At 42.7% G+C, this 19,330-nt stretch overlaps 1 protein-coding gene across 17 annotated transcripts in view; it reads left to right on the forward strand.

Annotated features, from left to right (window-relative positions):
• KPNA1 (karyopherin subunit alpha 1) overlaps positions 1–19,330 on the forward strand; it is a 260,914-nt gene that overhangs the window by 119,646 nt on the left and 121,938 nt on the right. For all 17 annotated transcript variants that reach the window (XR_010598953.1, XR_010598950.1, XR_010598943.1 and 14 more), the window contains exons 2-3: positions 8,165–8,306; positions 18,609–18,716. Coding sequence is in view for 11 of the 17 variants with exons in the window: in XM_065585990.1 (XP_065442062.1) it covers positions 8,165–8,306; positions 18,609–18,716 (250 nt within the window). In the remaining 6 variants the exon portion in view is untranslated. The remainder of the gene's footprint in view (positions 1–8,164; positions 8,307–18,608; positions 18,717–19,330) is intronic.

Genomic DNA, 19,330 nt, shown 5'->3' on the forward strand with positions numbered 1-19,330 from the left:
GTGGTGGTGGTGGGCTTGAGGCATGGTGGGGGTGCTGACCCCATTCTCCCTCTCCCCCCTCAGCTTTCTTCTCCCGGCTCAGGCTTCAGTCATCCCTCATCAGCCCCTTCCCCCCCATTATTTTTAGTAAAAGTCAGACAGGTCATGGCTTCTGTGAATTTTTGTTTATGTCCATGAGTTTTACCCGAAAGTAACTGTGACAAAGTCTTAGCCTTAACATTTATAGAGAGGTTTATACAGATTGTTTATATTATCTATGTTTTTAAGTATGCCCTGAATGTAAGGAGATTTTGCTGACTTCTAACTGCTAAGAGTTCTCCTATGAGCAGGTTATTTTATAATTGTCTTTCCCTTTCCTCTGAAACACCTGGTACTGACCAGTACCAGAGACAAGATATTGACTAGGTGGACCCCTGGTCAGTCCTGGTATTGGAATTCCTATGTTCCTGTTACCAAACACTGGTTAGGTGTTTCAGTCAAAGGTCAATGCTACTCCTTTTAGTGGCTTATTGCTACATCAGTGGATATACTTCCTGAATTTTTTTTTCCATTCAGAAAAGCTCAGCATGAAGCTGAGACACTGGCTATAGCTGGTGGAGTAAGCAGGCTCTAGCTGGATATGGATACACAATGAATCACTTCTGAAACAGCTTCTTGTCAATGCATAAGACCTTTCTAATTCAAGAGATTGGGAGCTTCCCAGATTCATAAATTCCAAGGCCAGAAGGGACCACTGTGGTCATATTGTCTGACCTGTATAACACGGGCGATGGAACTTCTCCAAAATAATTCCTAGAGCATATCTTTCAGATTTAGAAATTGCCCGCAATGGAGAATCCACCACGACGCTTTGTGAATTGTTCCAATGTTAATTACTCTCACTGTTAAATATTTAAGCCCTCTTATTTCCAGTGTATTTCTGAATTTGTCTAGCTTTAACTTCCAGCCACTTGATTGTGTTCTACTGTTCTTTACTAGGAAGGCAGCATATCATCCAGTTGTCCACCTCCCTGTTGCAGAATATTCTTTCAATTCTTCTGAGTATTGAATCTTTAACAAGGATTGTCTTCCTTGGATAGTTGGAGAATTCTTTGTGGGCAAGCTTGATTTTCTTACAAATTGGGCTGAGCTGCCATCCAAGTATGTGTCCTGTACATCCCTACATTCCCTTGGACCTGCTGGATCTTGAGAGGTATCTTCCAGAGTTTCCACATTGAATACTTGGTATTGATTTGAAAATTCTAGCTGTGTGGAATTCCTTCTAGTCCTCTTCTTTTTGGTAGCCACAGCCTGTCCATCCTCTTTTGTCTCCAACTGGGTAGAAAGCTGCTGTGACTTCCTGCCTCTGTGGTTACAAACCACCAGGCTCTGTCTGATTTCCTCTCTCTCTGATTTCTGAGTGGTCAGCTCCATTCTTCCTTGAACCTGGGGTACTGTTTTTTCCCCAACCTGGCTGTCTAGGAACTCCTCAGGTTGATTCTCAGTAGCATGTCAATTTGCCCCTCCAATCCAAGAATCTTGTCCTCCAGCACATCCACCAGCTTGCACTTCATACATATGAAATCTTTTCTGTCTTCAGGCAGGAAAGAAAACATGGCGCATCCATTGCAGGTTACCCCCGCTGGCCATTTTGATATCACACCTAGTGCTGAACCTGGAAGGAAAGCACCACTCATCAAGTCCCACTACCTTCAAGCACAGAGTCTGCTGCTGCACCCTCTGAAACTCCTATTAGCTGCCTCTGTTCACAACTCTTTCTCCATGCCTCTACCTACATGTACGCTGGTAACAGGCATAAATGAAGCGATGCATCTTTTTCCACTAAAAAATCAAGAGGCCTGGTCTCCCTAAGAGGCCTGCCTACACAAACATTTTAGAGTTCAGAGCCATATGCCTGCTGTGCAGGGCTTTCCTACCCTTTCTTCATGTCTCAACAATGAAGTTACTGACAGACAACATCACAGTGATACACTACATCAGCAGGTGGGAGTAAGATCTTTTCCCATCTGCCAAGAAGCCATATATCAGTGGGAGTGGTGCATCTGACATCTCATCACACCAGTAGTTTGCCAACTGCCCAGTTTCCAGAACACCCGAGAAGATTCTATCAGGAAGCATTTTTCCAAAAACCACGTGGGGTCTTTCAAAGACTCAGTTTTGCAGAGGTTGTTTTATGTATAGGGACTACCAAAAGTAGAACTTCTTGCACATGTCACAACACCTATCAGACATTCTGCTCTAGAGGGGGCACAGTGCCAGGTTCCCTGATGGGCACATTTCTTATCCCATGGACACTGATTAATATATGCCTATCCACTTATATCTTGCTACCCAGAGTACTATGGGAACTGAGACAAGATGCAGGTTGCATGATCGTGGTTTGATATTCAGATCTGGTGAATCTCAGTGCAACCATTGATCACCTTACCCATTCTACCTGACACAGTCTCCCAGACCCAGAAACCCTGCACCTGACATCCTGAATTGTATGAATACCCAGCTGAGGTTCAGAACATTCTCCTCCAGACAGGAAACCTTTGATTAGACTTATCTACAGAGCTAAATGGAGAAGAAGTTCACTGTCTGGACATTTCAGCCCATTTTCTCCACTGACAGCACCAGCCTCAGTAGTTATAGACTATATCTTCTAGCCCTGAAGCAGTGGAGATTGTCCGTCCGTTCAGTAAGAGTCCACCTGGCAGCAATATCTGCAAATCACCCTCTTATTCAGGGCCAAACAGTGTGTTTTAATCTTACAATAGCAAAATTCATCAAGGGACCCCTCCCCCAATTAGGGAGCCCCTTGTTTCTGGGATCTTAATATAATTCTAGTTGGATTGATGGGACCTCTGGGAGCTCTTGCTCCCTTTATCATTTATCAATTAAAAAAGCTTTTTTTGTTGGCCATTAAATCAACTAGGAGAGTGTAATGGATTTACAAAGGTACTGTCTCCTGGCAGTCAGGTCTAGTGGTTGGAGCAGAGATTGCCGTTGGATGTAGGGTCAGAACTGGGCCAAGGGTGGCACTTGAATCAAGATCTGGTGTCAGAGCTGATCAGAGTCTGTAGACAAACAAGAATCGGTACATAGCTGGAGTATAGGTGCAAGCCGGGGTCAAAGCTTGGTGGTCAGAGTCTAGGGACAAGCCATATCAGTACTGTAACTGGAGTCCAGATACAGTCCAAAGGTCGAAACTGTGTAGTCCAAGGATCTGGAGAGGGTCAGGAAGTGGAAACAAGGCTGGGGCTTGTCAGTAACAGGACTGGAGCGAGGTCAGAGTAGGGCAAGGATAGGACTGGAACAGGGATCAGGCAAGGCTGGGACAGGAACAGGGATGGAATCAAGAGCAGGGAGTCTCAAGAGTCTGATATGTTGCAAGGCAGCAGGAGGGTTCGGCCAGGTAGTGCTGTTGCACAGACTGATCTGCAGCTTTGGCAGGGTTAGGGAGATACCTGAGCCTGGGGGTCATCTGACCCAGGTTCGGCTTAGGGTTAGGCTGCTGTCACATGCATGCAAGCTCTGTTGGAAGGGTAAGTCAGTGCAGCTGGGTTGTTGCTGCATGTTTGAGTGATGATTCACTGCAGCTCTTTTGGAGGGGCACCTGTGTGAGCAGTCCTGGTTTGGCTGTGGGGTTGCCTGATACAGCCTTTAATGTGCTGGACCCCAGTGGTCCATACTCTTCTGAAAGGGCAGGCATGTGGCCTCAACCACTCTGAGATTGGGGCTTGGGGCTCCAGTACTCCTGTTTTCCCACCATGAGGTCCTATAGCGAGTCCACCTTATTTCAGTCTCCTGTGGAGGAATGCCACCCAGTAAGTATTTACAGTGCTACTGGGCAGCCTTTTCAAAGCAAGTAGCATTCATTAGTCATCTGGAATATACTGCATGTGAGAGCCTTTAGTTTAGCATGGAATAGACGTGCTTAAGATCAAGTCCATATTGGTAGAAGTAATGGTTTTGCCATGCCTTGAGTTTGTGGTCCATCTGTACTCTTTCTGTCCCAGTCTCTCTCCCCTTGTATTCTTGGCAGCACACTTGAAACACTGTCTGTTCACACCCTTGGGCCTTTGTTCTTCAAACTCAGCCATGCTGTGTTCATATGTCCAGCCTGTTTGGGCTTCTCTGTAGTTGAGTGTTAATGGCTTGGTCCTTGGCTCTTTCATTTTTGACACAAGGTCTTCTGTACATGTGTATAGACTCAGCCAGTTTTTGTTAAGCCATTTGGGTTGGAACCAGACAGCTTATGTGACTCAAACCCTTAGCCCTTACCTCCGGGAGGAATAATAACTTTCCTACCAATGAGTAGCAATACAAAATTGGTAGGGACCCTGAGTTATTTATTTTATATCTATCTATCTAGCTCATAAAATATTACAGAAAGCTACCATGTTCATCATAAAGGATAGGTGAAAAGCAAGCTCACGTGGTTGGTTCCACATACCTGGTGTTTCACAAGGACAGTGTTACTCTTGGATCTTATCCAAAGTCCTGCTTCAGTTTGTTTCAGAATTCCATATAAATCAGTCCAATCTCCTCCTGGTTTGCTCTCCCAATCCATATTCTAATCTGGGGGAAGTGAGGCTTCACATGGCAGATGTAGTAAGAGCATTATCATTTTATTTAGATAGCATAAAATCTTTCAGGAACGCACCTAGGTTATTTGTAGTATTTGCCAAAAGACTTAAGGGAAAACGTATATCCTCTCAGAGGTTATCCAAATGGGTTTCTGGTTGCATAAATTCTTATTAGCTAGCCAAGAAAGATCTCCCTGGTCATATTAAAGAATGCATTTCAGTATGGCTGGGCAGCTTTTGCTGCCTGTTTGGATAAAATCCCCTTACCTGTAATATGTAAAACAACTACATGGAGCTCGATCCACACAATTAGCACTCGCTATTCCCTACTGCAGGCTTCCAGATTGGATGCTAATTTCGATAGGGCTGTTCTGCGATCCTATTCAAGTAGGACATCTCTTACTTACCTCTGAGCAATTAGACAACTGCTTATTAGTCACCAAGAGTGGAATCTGTGTGGACAGTATATTTCAAAGATTCAGTTTCTGTAGAGTAAGTATCCATTCTTTTCTGTCAGCACTGCCAACTACAGTGCTCTGGGTAAACTTGATCCAAGCAGTTGAAGACTTCTTTGACAATTTGGTTTGGAAATCATTGCCACCGAAGTTGTAAAGGGAAAAGGAACAGGAAAGAGTAGAAACTAAAGAACAGACATTTGACCTACAGAGGAAAGAAAACTAGGAGGCATTCAACCCAGCTAGTAGTATCTAATCGCTACCAGGCATTTAGCGAGGCACTTATAGAGAATGTCTCTGAATGTTCATGCAGAGGAACAGAACAGCGAGTGAGAGTAGCTACTTGCTTTGTACTACAGGGATATGCGAGAGAGTTTTCCACAACCATTTAAACAAGTCCCGTAGTCCTTATCAGCATATGAAGTGGCCAGAGATTTCAGTAAGGGATGCAAGGACAGCAGAATGGTGTGCTACCCCCCAGTGAAGAGCCAAGATGTAACTGCAAGATTGGATGGGATTCTGAAGTCAGCTGGCAAGTCTCCATTGATTCATAGCGTTTTTAAGACTGAAAAGGATCATTAGATATTCTAGTCTGACGTTCTGTGTATTTCAGGCCATTTAATTTTATTCTGTTACTCCTGTATTGAGCCCAATCATTTGTTTTGTTAAAGCATATTCCAGAAAGGCATATTTTTCATTTGAAGGCATCAAGAGATAGATAATCCACCATTTGGGTAGTTTGTTCCAGTGATTAATCAACCTCACTATTTAAATTAGGCATGAATTTTTAATTAGAATTTGTCTGGCTTCAGCTTCTAACTATGTTATGCTTTTTTGTGCTCGATTAAGGAGCCTTTTTAGTTATCAGTATTTTCTCCCTGTGCTCATACACAGTAATCAAATCACCAGTTGATTTTTTTTGAGAAGCTAAATAAAGTTTAACTGTAAGACTTGTTCTCTACCCTAGAATAACTTTTGTGGCTCTTTTGAGAGATTCCAAGCGCAAAAGGGACCATTGTGATCATCTTGTCCAATCTCTTGTATAACACAGGCCATAGACAACCCCAAACTAATTCATTTTGAATTAGAGCATATCTTAAATTAATATTGGATTTCTTTTAATTGCCAGTGATGGAAAATACACCACGACACTGGGTAAATTGTCACAATGATTAATTACACTCACTTTTAAGAATTTACACCTTATATTCAGTCTGAATTTGTCTAGCTTCAACTTCCAGTCATAGTACCTTATCTGCTACATTGAAGAGACCATTATCAAATATTTATTCCCCAGGTAGATACTTACAGACTATGATCAAATCACTCCTTATCCGTCTCTTGGTTAAGTTAAATCAGTGGTTTTCTCCTTTCTTTAATTTTTGGACCCCCTAAAAAATTTCAGTTGGAGGTGCAGACCCCTTTGGAAATCTTACACATAGTCTGCGGACCTCAGGTTGAAAACCACTGTTCTATGGCAATGACAACCTTTCACAGACCCTTAGACATAGGCCTGGTCTACACTGGGGGGGCGGATTGATCTAAGTTAAGCAACTTCAGCTACGTGAATAACGGAGCCGAAGTCGACTTACTTAGACCTACTCACTGTGGTGTCTTCACTGCAGTGAGTCGACTGCTGCCGCTCCCCCATCGACTCTGCCTGCGCCTCTCGCGGGGGGGAAGTACAGGAGTCGATGGGAGAGCGCTCGGGGGTCGATTGCTGCCCGCCGATCCGGTGGGTAGTGTACACATACCCATAGTCTACAGACCCCCAGAGGTCTGCTGACCACAGGTTGAAAGCCACTGAGCTAAATAGACTGAGCTCCTTGAGTCTGTTACTATATGGTATGCTTTCTAATCCTTTAATCATTCTTATGGCTCTTTTCTGCACCAAAACTTGACTTTGGTGGGGCTCAAACCCACAACCTTTGAATTGCCCCGATTTCTCTAGAATTCCAGTGCACGATTCATTCTGCTACAGAGACAAGTACTCTGTGTCAGAATTTGCTGTTGAAATCTGTGGCATACTTGAAAGTTTTGCATCTGTATGAGAGGCATAGAAACATTCAGAAAATGAGAATTTTATGTTTACCATCTCAAGATTTTAAGTGAAATGTTAGAAGAGAGAACAGCAATGCAGATATAAGATCTGATTCACAGCACAATTTTTTAAATAGTCTCTCTCCACTGACTTCAGGATTTTGGGTCAGGCTCAGTAACCCCACAGTTCAGCAAATATATATGAAACTCCAATAAACAATGACCACCGCCAGACTGATACCATTACTATTGGTCTTCTCAATTACCCAAGAAGAGAAGATGTATATGTGCTTTGATATCATAAACTATAAACTTCAAAGCTACTCACTGGTGTTTTAGTGAAAATACAGCTTTATTCCTTCCTAGCTTCTTTCCTACAAACTGTATCCCCAAAACTTTAGAGTGTAACTGCAGACTGAGAGAAGGGAAAAGAGATGAAATTCAGATGAAATTTGAAAAGTTGGAGAATTGATTAAATGGAGAGAAATGGGAAAGCTGCCTTAGAGAGCAAGGTTTACAGAAGAGAAGGCATTTGTGCTGTGAGTGGGGAGATTGTGTAGAGAGACAGATGTGACAAAGAAATTAACGTAAGTTTTGTGTGGTTAGCTGGAGCAAGTCCTTTGATGGTTTTTAAAAAGGAGGGAGGACAAACTTTTTTTTTTAACTGAGTTTATTTGAAATTCTCTCTATCTTTTTAATCCATTAACTGCTGTGTAACAGAGTTCTAAAATATTAGTACTGTTTAAGTAAGCAGCTACTAAAAACCTAAATAAACTAGTCTTAAGTATCCACTTTAACCTGCACTCAAAAGTAAGACAATCCTGTATTTTAGTATTGGCCTGGAGTATTTCAAGCATCCCCTGTACTAGTACATTCATGCTGTTGTGAGTCTGAGAGTGACATATGAAGTGTATGCAAGTCCTGTGAACTATTTCTGCCTTCACTTAATAGTCTCTCTTTCTCCCAGAAGCACTAGTCCGGGTGGGGACAGTGCCTGGAGGTATAGCTAGCTACAGCAGTAATAAAGGAAAAACTGGAAGCAGCGTGTTCCTGAAAAGAAATCTCTTTCTATGACCCACCTCTTTTTAATTGCAGTATTCTAGAAATCATGACAACCTCAGGAAAAGAGAACTTCCGATTGAAGAGCTACAAGAACAAGTCTCTGAATCCTGATGAAATGCGTCGTAGGCGAGAGGAAGAGGGCCTTCAGCTACGGAAGCAGAAAAGGGAGGAACAGGTATAGCAGAACTCTTCTCTTGTAACTATAGCCAGTTCTCAAAAGAAGGCTTTTCTTGAAAATGTCTGCCCCCCTGGTTATCCCTGACCTGATAAATTCATGCATGCTAGCATACCGGTGATTATAGAGCAGACTTCTTTGAGAGTTGCTCCTTGATCTACTGAAATCACACCTGTGTGCTAGAGACCTGGTTCTGCCATGATTATGATGATGTAAGTTCACACTCTAACCCTGCTCATTAGACTGATATGTTGAATAGGGAGTTTAAAGTTTTTTGTGTCCCCAACTGATTGAGAATCAAGAGAGATGCTGAAAACAACCACTGGACTAGTGGTTTCCTGTTACCTCAGGAGAAGGCAGCCTGGGAGCAGGAACAGTGCTGAGGACCTTTTCTTACCACATTTTGCTATAATTAATAGTTTTTAAGGTTCTTTTAGAAAATTCCATTTCTGAGGGGTTCATAATTGAAATGTAAAAATTTCTGCTGGGCCAAAACTCATCTCAAAGCCTTCACCCAAGAAAAGCCTAACTCAGAAACCTGCACAGAATTCTTCCCCATAAATCTTAAGAGCAAAGTGGTGTTATGCATTTCTATACTATTTTTCCCCATTTTTTTTGACCCAGGGCTATATCAGTAAACAAAAATAAAAATCTTTATTGATCTCTGAAACATTTTTGTTCTCTTAGAATTTTCCTATTTATTAAAATCCAGTGTGATACGTTTTTCTGACATTAATCAAAATCCTATGTGTTAGTAACATCTTAAGCCTGGTCTACACTATAAATATAGGTCAATGCAGGGCAGCTTATGTCGACCTAGTTGAGCATATGTTTACATTTAAATTTGGCTCCCACCAACATAAGTGCCATTTTTTAAACTAAGTTTCCTGATTGCCCGGCTTGATGAGCACATCTACCAGCTCTCCATTGTTGAATGCAACTGCCCAGCTGACTATGCAGTAGACAGGAGATATTGGCCTGTGGGTAGAAGAGACTGTGCAGGCACTGCTTCAAACCAGCCATAGAAACAGCAACATCCTGAGCAATCTGCTCATAGGGATGCAGGAGAAGGGATATGACAGGGACCAGCAGCAACATATGTGAAAGCTGAGGAGCTGCAGCAGGCGTGCCAGAAGGCCAGGGAGGCCATCAATTGATCCGGCCCCAAGCTGCAGACCTACTGCTTTTACGCAGAGCCACATGCCATACTCAGTGGAAATCACACCGCCACCTGCCACAGCACCCTGGATAGTTCCAAGGAGCCCAAGTCACCAGCCTCTGCTGCGAACAGCAGTGAGGAGGTGGTGAACAAGGAAGAGGAGGAGTATGTTGGACAGGTGACCAGGGAATCCTGCTGTGCAGCGAACCAGTACATTTTTTACTCCACTGCAGTCTAACCAGTCCTACCAGATGAGCATGGGTGAGCCAATGCAGGTGAAGGAACCTCAGGTGAGTGTGTCGTTTAATTTTAAATTATAGGGATGGCATCCCCAAAGTAGCAGGACACTCCTGAGTTATCATTAATTTACTCCTGGTAGAAGAGGTAGTGTTACGGCCCAGAGAGAGAGTTGCTATCTGCTTTTCATTCCCCTCTAGAGTTAGGCGGGGTGGGGGGGAGGAGGGCTGCAGAGCAATTTGTTTATGTTCACAGGGATGTTCGAATCCTCCTGAGCGATCTTGATTAAACTTTTATGGAAGTACTCTGTAATCCTCTGCTGAAGGTTTCTAGGGATGGCAGCCTTACTTCTTCCTCTGCAGTAGAACACTTTCCCATGCTAGTCAGTGATAATTTCAGCAGGCACCATTGCAATACACAGCCCAGCAGCATATAGTCCTGGGCTGCTTTGTGACACCCACAGCAGCTGTTCTCTTTCTGCCTTTGTTACCCTCAGGAGTGAGATATCAGCTAAAATCACCACTGCCTTTTGAAAACAATGTCAGTATTCAGTGGCATTGCCCTATACTTAAGTCCCTTCCTTTTCAGTTTAAACTGATTTTTACCGAAAATTTTCCAGGTTTTACAAAAAGTATAATTCATTTTTTTTCTGATTTTTCACCCTACTTTTGTATCATTCATATATATAAAAATAACTTTTTATTAGGAAAATACAATACATTGCATGAGATCTATGTATTACGATAATACATTAGTCTGTATGTAAAGCTGCCTGTTGAAGTAAGGCTATGTATTAGTTTAGAAGCTACACACAAGAAACAAACAAGTTCTGAAGTGCATGTGCTTCTGAACATATTGATGAATCTCACCCCCAGGTATGCATTTCAAGCTGTGAGCAGCTTTAAACCATAACTGTTTAAAGATTTGACACCCTAAAATGAGAAGAAAACGAAAATCTGTAGCGGAATATATTTCACAACACAAGGAAGCATTCGAAAGTTTAAAAACAAAAATAGGAGAAAAGGATGAAGTTGAGTGTATGTGTTGCAAATGGTATGGCCCAATTATTAAATCTAAATATTTATAGACTAATAGTTCTAAGTCTACAACAGTAAACTATTTATTCAAATGAAAAGTTTTATTTGGGGATTAGAGATGTATTGTTTTCTTAAACTCAGAAGTGGCATTGTGTTTTGAGTAGGGCTGCCAAGTGATTAAAAAAATTAATCATGATTAATTGTGCGATTAAACAATAATAGAATACCATTTATTTAAATATTTTTGGATGTTTTCTACATTTTCAAATATCTTTATTTCAGTTACAACACAGAATGAAAAATGTACAGGGCTCACTTTATATTTATTTTTGATTACAATTATAAAATGCTGTAAAAAAACAAAAGAAATAGTATTTTTCAATTCCCCCGTTACAAGTACTGTAGTGCAATCTCTTTATCATGAAAGTTGAACTTACAAATGTAGAATTATGTACAAAAAAGCCTGCATTCAAAAATAAAACGATCTAAAACTTTAGAGTCTACAAGCCCACTGTTATAGCCAGTATTGCAAGATATTTACGTGCCGGATGTGCTAAAGATTCATATGTCCCTTCATGCTTCAACCACCATTCTAGAGGACATGCGTCCATGCTGATGACGGGTTCTGCTTGATAACGTTTCAAAGCAGTGCGGACTGATGCATGTTCATTTTCATCATCTGAGTCAGATGCCACCAGCAGAAGATTGATTTTCTTTTTTGGTGATTTGGATTCTGTAGTTTCCGCATTGGAATGTTGCTCTTTTAAGACATCTGAAAGCATGCTCCATGCCTTGTCTTGCTCAGTTTTTGGAAGGCACTTCAGATTCGTAAACCTTGGGTCGAGTGCTGTATCTGTCCTTAGAAATCTCACATTGGTACCTTCTTTGTGTTTTGTCAAATCTTCAGTGAAAGTGTTCTTAAAATGAACAGCATGTGCTGGGTCATCACCCAAGACTGCTATAACATGAAATATATGGCAGAATGCAGGTAAAACAGAGTCGGAGGCATACAATTCTCCGCCAAGAAGTTCAGTCACAAATTTAATTAAACGCATTATTTTTTTTAATAAGCGTCATCAGCATGGAAGCATGTCCTCTTATCAACGCATGAAGGGACATACAAATGTTTAGCATATCTGGCACGTAAATACCTTGCAACGCCGGCTACAAGAGTGCCATGTGAATGCCTGTTCTCACTTTCAGGTGACATTGTAAATAAGAAGCGGGCAGCATGATTGCCCGTAAATATAAACAAACTTGTTTGTCTTAGCGGTTGGCTGACTTCGAGTGGATTTGTAGGCTCTAAAGTTTTACCCAGTTTTGTTTTTGAGTGCAGTTAAGTAAAAGAAGAAAAATCTATATTTGTAAGTTGCATTTTCATGATAGAGATTGCACTACTGTACTTGTATGACGTGGATAGAAAGCTGGCTAGATCGTCTGGCTCATTAGGTAGTGATCACTGGCTCCATGTCTAGTTGGCAGCCGGTATCAAGCGGAGTGCCCCAAGGGTCGGTCCTGGGGCCAGTAGATACGCTGGAGGGTAGGGAGTAGGATACAGAGGGACTCGGACAAATTACAGGATTGAGCCAAAAGAAATCTAATGAGGTTCAACAAGGACAAGTGCAGAGTCCTGCATTTAGGACAGAAGAATCCCATGCACTGCTGCAGACTAGGGACCGAGTGGCTAGGCAGCACTTCTGCAGAAAAGGGCCTAGGGGTTACAGTGGATGAGAAGCTGGATATGAGTCAACAGTGTGCCCTTGTTGCCAAGAAGGCTAACGGCATTTTGGGCTGTATAAGTAAAGGCATTGCCAGCAGATCGAGGGAGGTGATCATTCCCCTCTATTCGACATTGGTGAGGCCTCATCTGGAGTACTGTGTCCAGTTTTGGGCCCCACACTACAAGAAGGATGTGAAAAAACTGGGAAGAGTCCAGCGGAGGGCAACACAAATGATTAGGGGGCTGGAGCACATGACTTATGAGGAGAGGCTGAGGGAACTGGGATTATTTATTCTGCAGAAGAGAAGAATGAGGGGGGATTTGATAGCTGCTTTCAACTACCTGAAAGGGGGTTCCAAAGAGGATGGATCTAGACAGTTCTCAGTGGTAGTAGATGACAGAACAAGGAGTAATGGTCTCAAGTTTCAGTGAGGGAGATTTAGGTTGGATATTGGGAAAAACTTTTTCGCGAGGAGGGAGGTGAAGCACTGGAATGGGTTACCTAGGGAGGTGGTGGAATCTCCTTCCTTAGAGGAGGTCAGGCTTGACAAAGCCCTGGCTGGGATGATTTAGGTGGGGATTGGTCCTGCTTTGAGCAGGGGGTTGGACTAGATGACCTCCTGAGGTCCCTTCCAACCCTGATATTCTATGAATTGAAAAATACTATTTCTTCTGTTTATCATTTTTACAGTGCAAATATTTGTAATAAAATATAATATAAAGTGACCACTATATACTTTGTATTCTGGGTTGTAATTGAAGTCAATATATTAAAATGTGGAAAAACATCCAAAAATATTTAATAGATTTCAATTGGGATTCTATTGTTTAACAGTGAGATTAAAATTGCAATTAATCACGATTAATTTTTTTGAGTTAATCGTGTGCGTTAACTGCGAGTCATCGACAACCCTAGTTTGCTGAAGAACAAAACAGAACTCCAAACCACAGTGCTGAATGAAATTGAAAGCATTCATCTATTGAATATTTCCCCCCCGTCTTTCTGTCTGCCAAAATACACCCCGATATTTACCCAGAATTTTTTTTTAACTGATTTTCACCTCCTTATGTTGTTGTGGTAATAAACATTGATAAATTCTTGGGGAAAATAAAATAAAATAAAAACTGAAAATGAAGGGCCCAACCTATACTTTAAGAATCATGCAACTGAGCAATTCCTTCCTCATTTCTCCAACCCCCAGCAGGCCATACTAACTACGACTGGGGCTGGGGCTGGAACTATGCACACTGGAGGAAGGGGACTGAGTTAAGCATTTTGAGTTTCACTTTCCATAGTGAGTACACTGACAATAGTACCTCTTTGTGTTTTATCTGCAGGTGCTGCCATTGCAGCCTTCATGGTCTCTCTGTGCACACCCACAGAATGCCTGAGCCAGATAAGGAGCAGAAAGAACAGGACTCATGATGACATGTTCCAGGAGATCCTACAAGCCAGTGCTGCAACGGACAGTGAGCACAGGGCCTGCAGGATGAACACTGGTGACAACCTGAAGAAGCAAAGGGGGGAGAGGAGAAAGGAGCAGGAAAAGGAGAGGGAGATGCATCAGGATATAATAGGGATTCTCAGGCAGAAAACACAGATACTGTGGACTTGCAGGTTCAACAATCCCATGGTCACCTCCCTCTGCAGCCCATTGAGAACTCAATATCAGAACTTCCCATGCCCCCCTCACCCCAACATTCCATATAACATTAGGGGCTGCTGCACTACTGCTCCCCCACCCCCATCCCAGGGGACGTGAAAGACAATCACAGCTTCACTTACACCGACCTGTGAAAGTCACGATTGCTGTAGGTGTAGCTGAGATGGACAAGAATATTCTTTCCCCCTCATTAATTCTGTTCTCTTAATTTATTAGGTTTTTTAATTGTTTTTAATGTACCATATATACTCATTCATAAGCCAAATTTTTTTAGTAAAAAAGGGAAGTACCAGAGAAGGGGGTTGTCTTATGAACGGGTATAGGGAGGGAGAGGTGGGACACAGCCCTTTCCCCCAACAGAGGGAGCAAGGAGAGGCAGCACAGCCAGCAGAACCAGAAGGGAAGAGGTGGGGCCAGAGTCTCTCCGCTTCTGGCCACGCTGCTCTCTCCCCAGCTTCCAAAGCAGCTGCAGCTCCGGAGCTAGCAGGCTGCAGCCGTGCCGCTCAGCCACGCCTCCCAGAGCAGGTTGTGGCTGCGCCGCCCGGCCCACCTGAGCATGACTGGCCTAGCCCGCCGGAGCAGGCTGCGGCCGTGCTGCCCAGCCTGTCGGAGCAGCTCTAGCCAGGCCAGAGACATCCTCCCCAGATAAGGTGGGAAGGGATTGGATGGGAAGAGTGTGGGGGTCCCGGGCTAGGGGTGGGGCCATGTGGGGGGTGGTCACAGGGGTTACTCCCCTGACCCCCAACTTCTTCCCCCTCCCCAAAATTTCCCTACAGTTGCTGTCCTGGCCCGTCAGGGTAAGCAGCTGGCGTGCTGGGACACTTTGTTTACTTAAGTTTACCTCCGTGCTTGCAGCTGCTCAAGGTAAACAAACCATCTTGGTCCACCAGTGGCTTATCCTGATGGCCCAGGAGCCAAAGTTTGCTGACGCCTGAATTATAGGGTCAGCTTATGAACGGGACATAAAAAATTTCCTTTTTTACTTACCCATCTTGGGGGGGTCGGCTTATACACGAACCGGCTTATGATCAACGAGTATATACAGTATAAAAACAACAAGGAGTCTGGTGGCACCTTAAAGACTAACAGATTTATTTGGGCATAAGCTTTCGTGAGTAAAAACCTCACTTCTTCGGATGCATAGAGTGAAAGTTACAGATGCAGGCATTAGATACTGACACATGGAGAGCAATGCCTGCATCTGTAACTTTCACTCTATGCATCCGAAGAAGTGAGGTTTTTACTCACGAAAGCTTATGCCCAAATAAATCTGTTAGTCTTTAAGGTGCCACCAGACTCCTTGTTGTTTTTGTAGATACAGACTAACACGGCTACCCCCTGATACTATATACAGTATGTGTTTTTAAATTACCCAAGGTTTGTTTTTGGTTTTATTTTCAATGATTTTGTTACCAAATAAAATTATTTGAAACATAATTCGTCTTTATTACTTCACAACATATGGTGGCTGGTGTTCAGCTATTCTGAAAATGACCAATTACCTGTTTCTGCACAGTGTCATGCAACTCAAGATCATTCACAAACAAAATGAATAGGTGCATTGACAATGTTATATGCCTACGTGTACAGCAATCAACACACAATTCATATCAGGCTGCAAAAAAGAGCATGGCCAGATAGAGCACACAACAACAACTTACGCTACTCTGGCTCACTATTAAAATGGTCTTTCAAAGACTCCCTGAGCTGTGGCTACACATTGAGCTCTTCTAGTAGCCCTTGTATTTGGCTGTTCAAATTCAGCAGAGAGCTGCTCCACCTCCACCTGGGTCGACACTTTCCCCCTTTGCTTCACTGATATTATGCAGAACACAGCAGGCAGCTATAACCATTGGGATATTTTTCTCACTGAGGTCCAATCTTGTGAGTAAACAATGCCAGCGTCCCTTCAAATCACCAAAGCCACATTCAGCGGTCATTTTGCACTTGCTGAGCCAGTAGTAAAGCATTCCTTGGTGGTGTTGAGGTGGCTGGATCACTTCAGCATTGCCAATGGTAACCTGCTGGTCAGGAAGAAAAGTCCCTGCTTGCAGCTTTTGAACAGTCCTGTGTTCTTAAAGATGTGAGCATTGTGCATCTTCCCTGAGCAGCTCACATTGATGTCAGTGAAGCATTCCTTGGGATCCACCATATCCACTTGCATAACCATAGAAAAGTGGGCCCTTTCTGATCATGTCAAAAATAGAGATATGCATGTCATCTATTGATCCACCTCAGTTTGGGAACTCCATTGCTGCAAATCCATCTGCTATATTCTGCACATTGCTGAGAGTCACCGTCCTGTACAGTAGGAGATGATTAATGGCCCTGCACACTTGCGTGACAAAGGCCCCCCCCAGTGGATTTCCTGACTCCAAATTTATTCTGGACTGACCAGTAACAATCTGGCGTTGCAAGTTTCCACAGTGCTATCATCACTTACTTCTCCATTGTCAATGCCGCTCTCATTTTGGTGTCCCTGCTCTGGAGGGCTGGGGCAAGCTTGGCACACCAAACTAGGAATGTAGATTGTCACCAATGCTCGTCATCCCAAATCTGCAGTATGATGCAAGCCCACCAGCTAGTGTCTGTTTCTTGGGCCCAGAAGTGGTGCACCACCATCTGCAGCTGCTCTGTGAATTCCACCCACAACTTTGAGTTGGTTCTCACAATGGTCTACAACAATCTGTCCTCCAAGGAATCGTCATGTTCCCTGTGGCTCTCCTTGAGACTCTGCAAATACTTACAGCATCGTGCACCCTGTGCTTGCAGCACTCATGACAACGGTGCAGACCTGTGCAGGCTTCGTGCTAAGCTTGGAGACAGCGAGGACAGTCATGCGGGATTGTGGGATTTTAAAAAAAGATGCAAAAATTATGGGATACAGATAGTTGCAAACTGGGAAGTTGACCGTATACTCGCGGTCACCCCTGCACAATTCGTTTCGGCCCCATCATGCATTGCCGGAACTTCCCAAAAGACAGTGCTCTGGATGTTGGCAAATTGCATGCTGGGATACCCACCCATGGTGCACCACATTGCATCAGTAAAAGTGCTCCTGGTGAGTACGAGCACTGCTGACACAAGGCACCAAGTATGCATGTGCACAAGTGATGTACTAACTGGCAGCTGTATGCTGCCATAACTTGAGTCGACATAAGTTTGTAACATAGACAAGGCTTTAGGTTAGTCAGATGAATAAAAGTTTAGAATGTAATCTGCTCATCATAATGTGCTGATTTTCTTTTGCATTTGACTTTGTTTCTGGTCAGTTTCTGATGAGAACAGTTTGTTCTTTTCTATTATAGTCATGCTGTTGGGTTTGTGTTTCCAGCACCTTCAGGGGAAGGGTTTTTTTTTTTTTTTTTTTTTTTTATAATTTAAATGAAAGTGTGTTTTAGACTTTCCTTACTAGGTTTTGTTAAATCCTTTTTAATCTACTAAACTTTGGTTTTAAATTGAGTTTGACTATTTCCTCTAATGACTCAGAAATCCATTGACTTACTTGATTCCAGTGTTCTTTTGGAACCACAACTTTTAGCAAATATATTTGTCTCAGTTCATGATTAAATTGTACCTCTGTCCCCCTTATGATCTCCATGAGGGCATCCTTCTTAGTCTTGGGTCTGTAGTTCTTACCTTTCTTGGGCCAGAATCCCATGATCCTCTCCTTCCAGGCTGGAGTTTAGGCTGCAAACTCTTGCAATTAACTGTGATCACCTCAGCAGATCTGACTTCAGTTCAGCATTTGCAGTTATGTTCTCCCAGGGGGCATTGACCAACCAGCTGTCATATATCAAAATACTGTTTGTTCAGAACAAAAGCATTTTAGAGAAAACATCTTAAAAACAAACAGATTATATGCATGCCTTGTTTACTAGATGACAATCCATCTTCCATATGGAGATTCTGGAGATTTAAAGTGCTCCAGGTCTTTTCCACAGGGCCTGCCTTTCTTGGTCACACTCTCATGTTAGTTCATGGATCAAGTGTGAGCGAACAAGTCCTCTGGTCAGGGCTGATATTTTATGAAGGTTCAAGTCCATTATCTGTTAAGACCAGGCCATGTTAATCTGTGTGTTCTTTCCACTGGGGGGTGGGTGAAGCTTCATAATTCTTGTTACCTGTATTGATTCAGCATTAAGGTTTTGCATTAATTACCCCTTAGTGCTTTTAGTTCCTGTAGAAAGCATCCTTGAGCTCACTCATTGAACCAGGAATATAACTGGTGGCAAGCCCATAAAAGTACATATATCATTTATAAATTTAACATAATGTCTTTGGATATTCTAGGGTTCTGTAGCATCTGTCAAATCTCAATATAATAGTCTTGAAATATTCCATGTTCACCTGTCACAACTTGTTTCTACACAGTGATTAGGTGATCATGGATGTCAGTGCTATTGCAGCCTAATGTGCTATTCTGAATGTAAGCTAGCCTTGGTTTCTGTACTGCTGATACTAACTTCAAGTCTTTTCCTTTAGTTATTTAAGCGCAGAAATGTTGCTACAGCTGAGGAAGAAGCAGAGGAGGAAGTGATGTCAGATGGAGGCTTTCATGAAGCTCAACTGAACAATATGGAGATGACTTCTGTAAGTGAGCATGATGCTTTCAGAATTTCTGCATGCATATTCTCTCTCTGTGTAAATAAAATGGTTGGTAGGTAGGTGGATAGTGGTAGATAGTGCCATAGGCAGGATTGGCACTAGTCCCAAAGAGTTTATATTCTAAAATGGACAGATACAACATATCTGGTAATGGATCAGATTGTGCCAGAGAAACATGATGGAAAGACTGATTGGTTGGTTGGTTTGTTTTCCAAGAAAACTCTGGGTAAAATGTGCTGTCTGAAACAACTCTTTATGGATTTTGTTCTTGAGGCTGTGATGCAGAGAAACTTGCCAATATGTAGTAGTAGGAAGAAGGCCTGAAACTTAAGCCCTTCTATCAGAGGCCTGGGCTAAAGTAGCGTTCAAAACTTTGCTGCTATAAAGTTAAGTTGTGAGCAAGAAGTAGGCCCTGCTCACAAAATCTGGCAAGAATAGGACTGATATTGCAGAAACACACATTCCTAAGAAGTGCTAGGCACAGAATACATATGCAAACACATTCCAGAAGGGTGGTACCAGAATACCCCATACCAAGAATGGTACAAACACTTTCCCCAAAGATAATAGGAACACACTGACTCCTCCTAAAGATAAGG

Source organism: Chrysemys picta, chromosome 1 (genome assembly GCF_011386835.1).
Source record: "Chrysemys picta bellii isolate R12L10 chromosome 1, ASM1138683v2, whole genome shotgun sequence".
NCBI classification, from domain to species: Eukaryota; Metazoa; Chordata; order Testudines; family Emydidae; genus Chrysemys; species Chrysemys picta.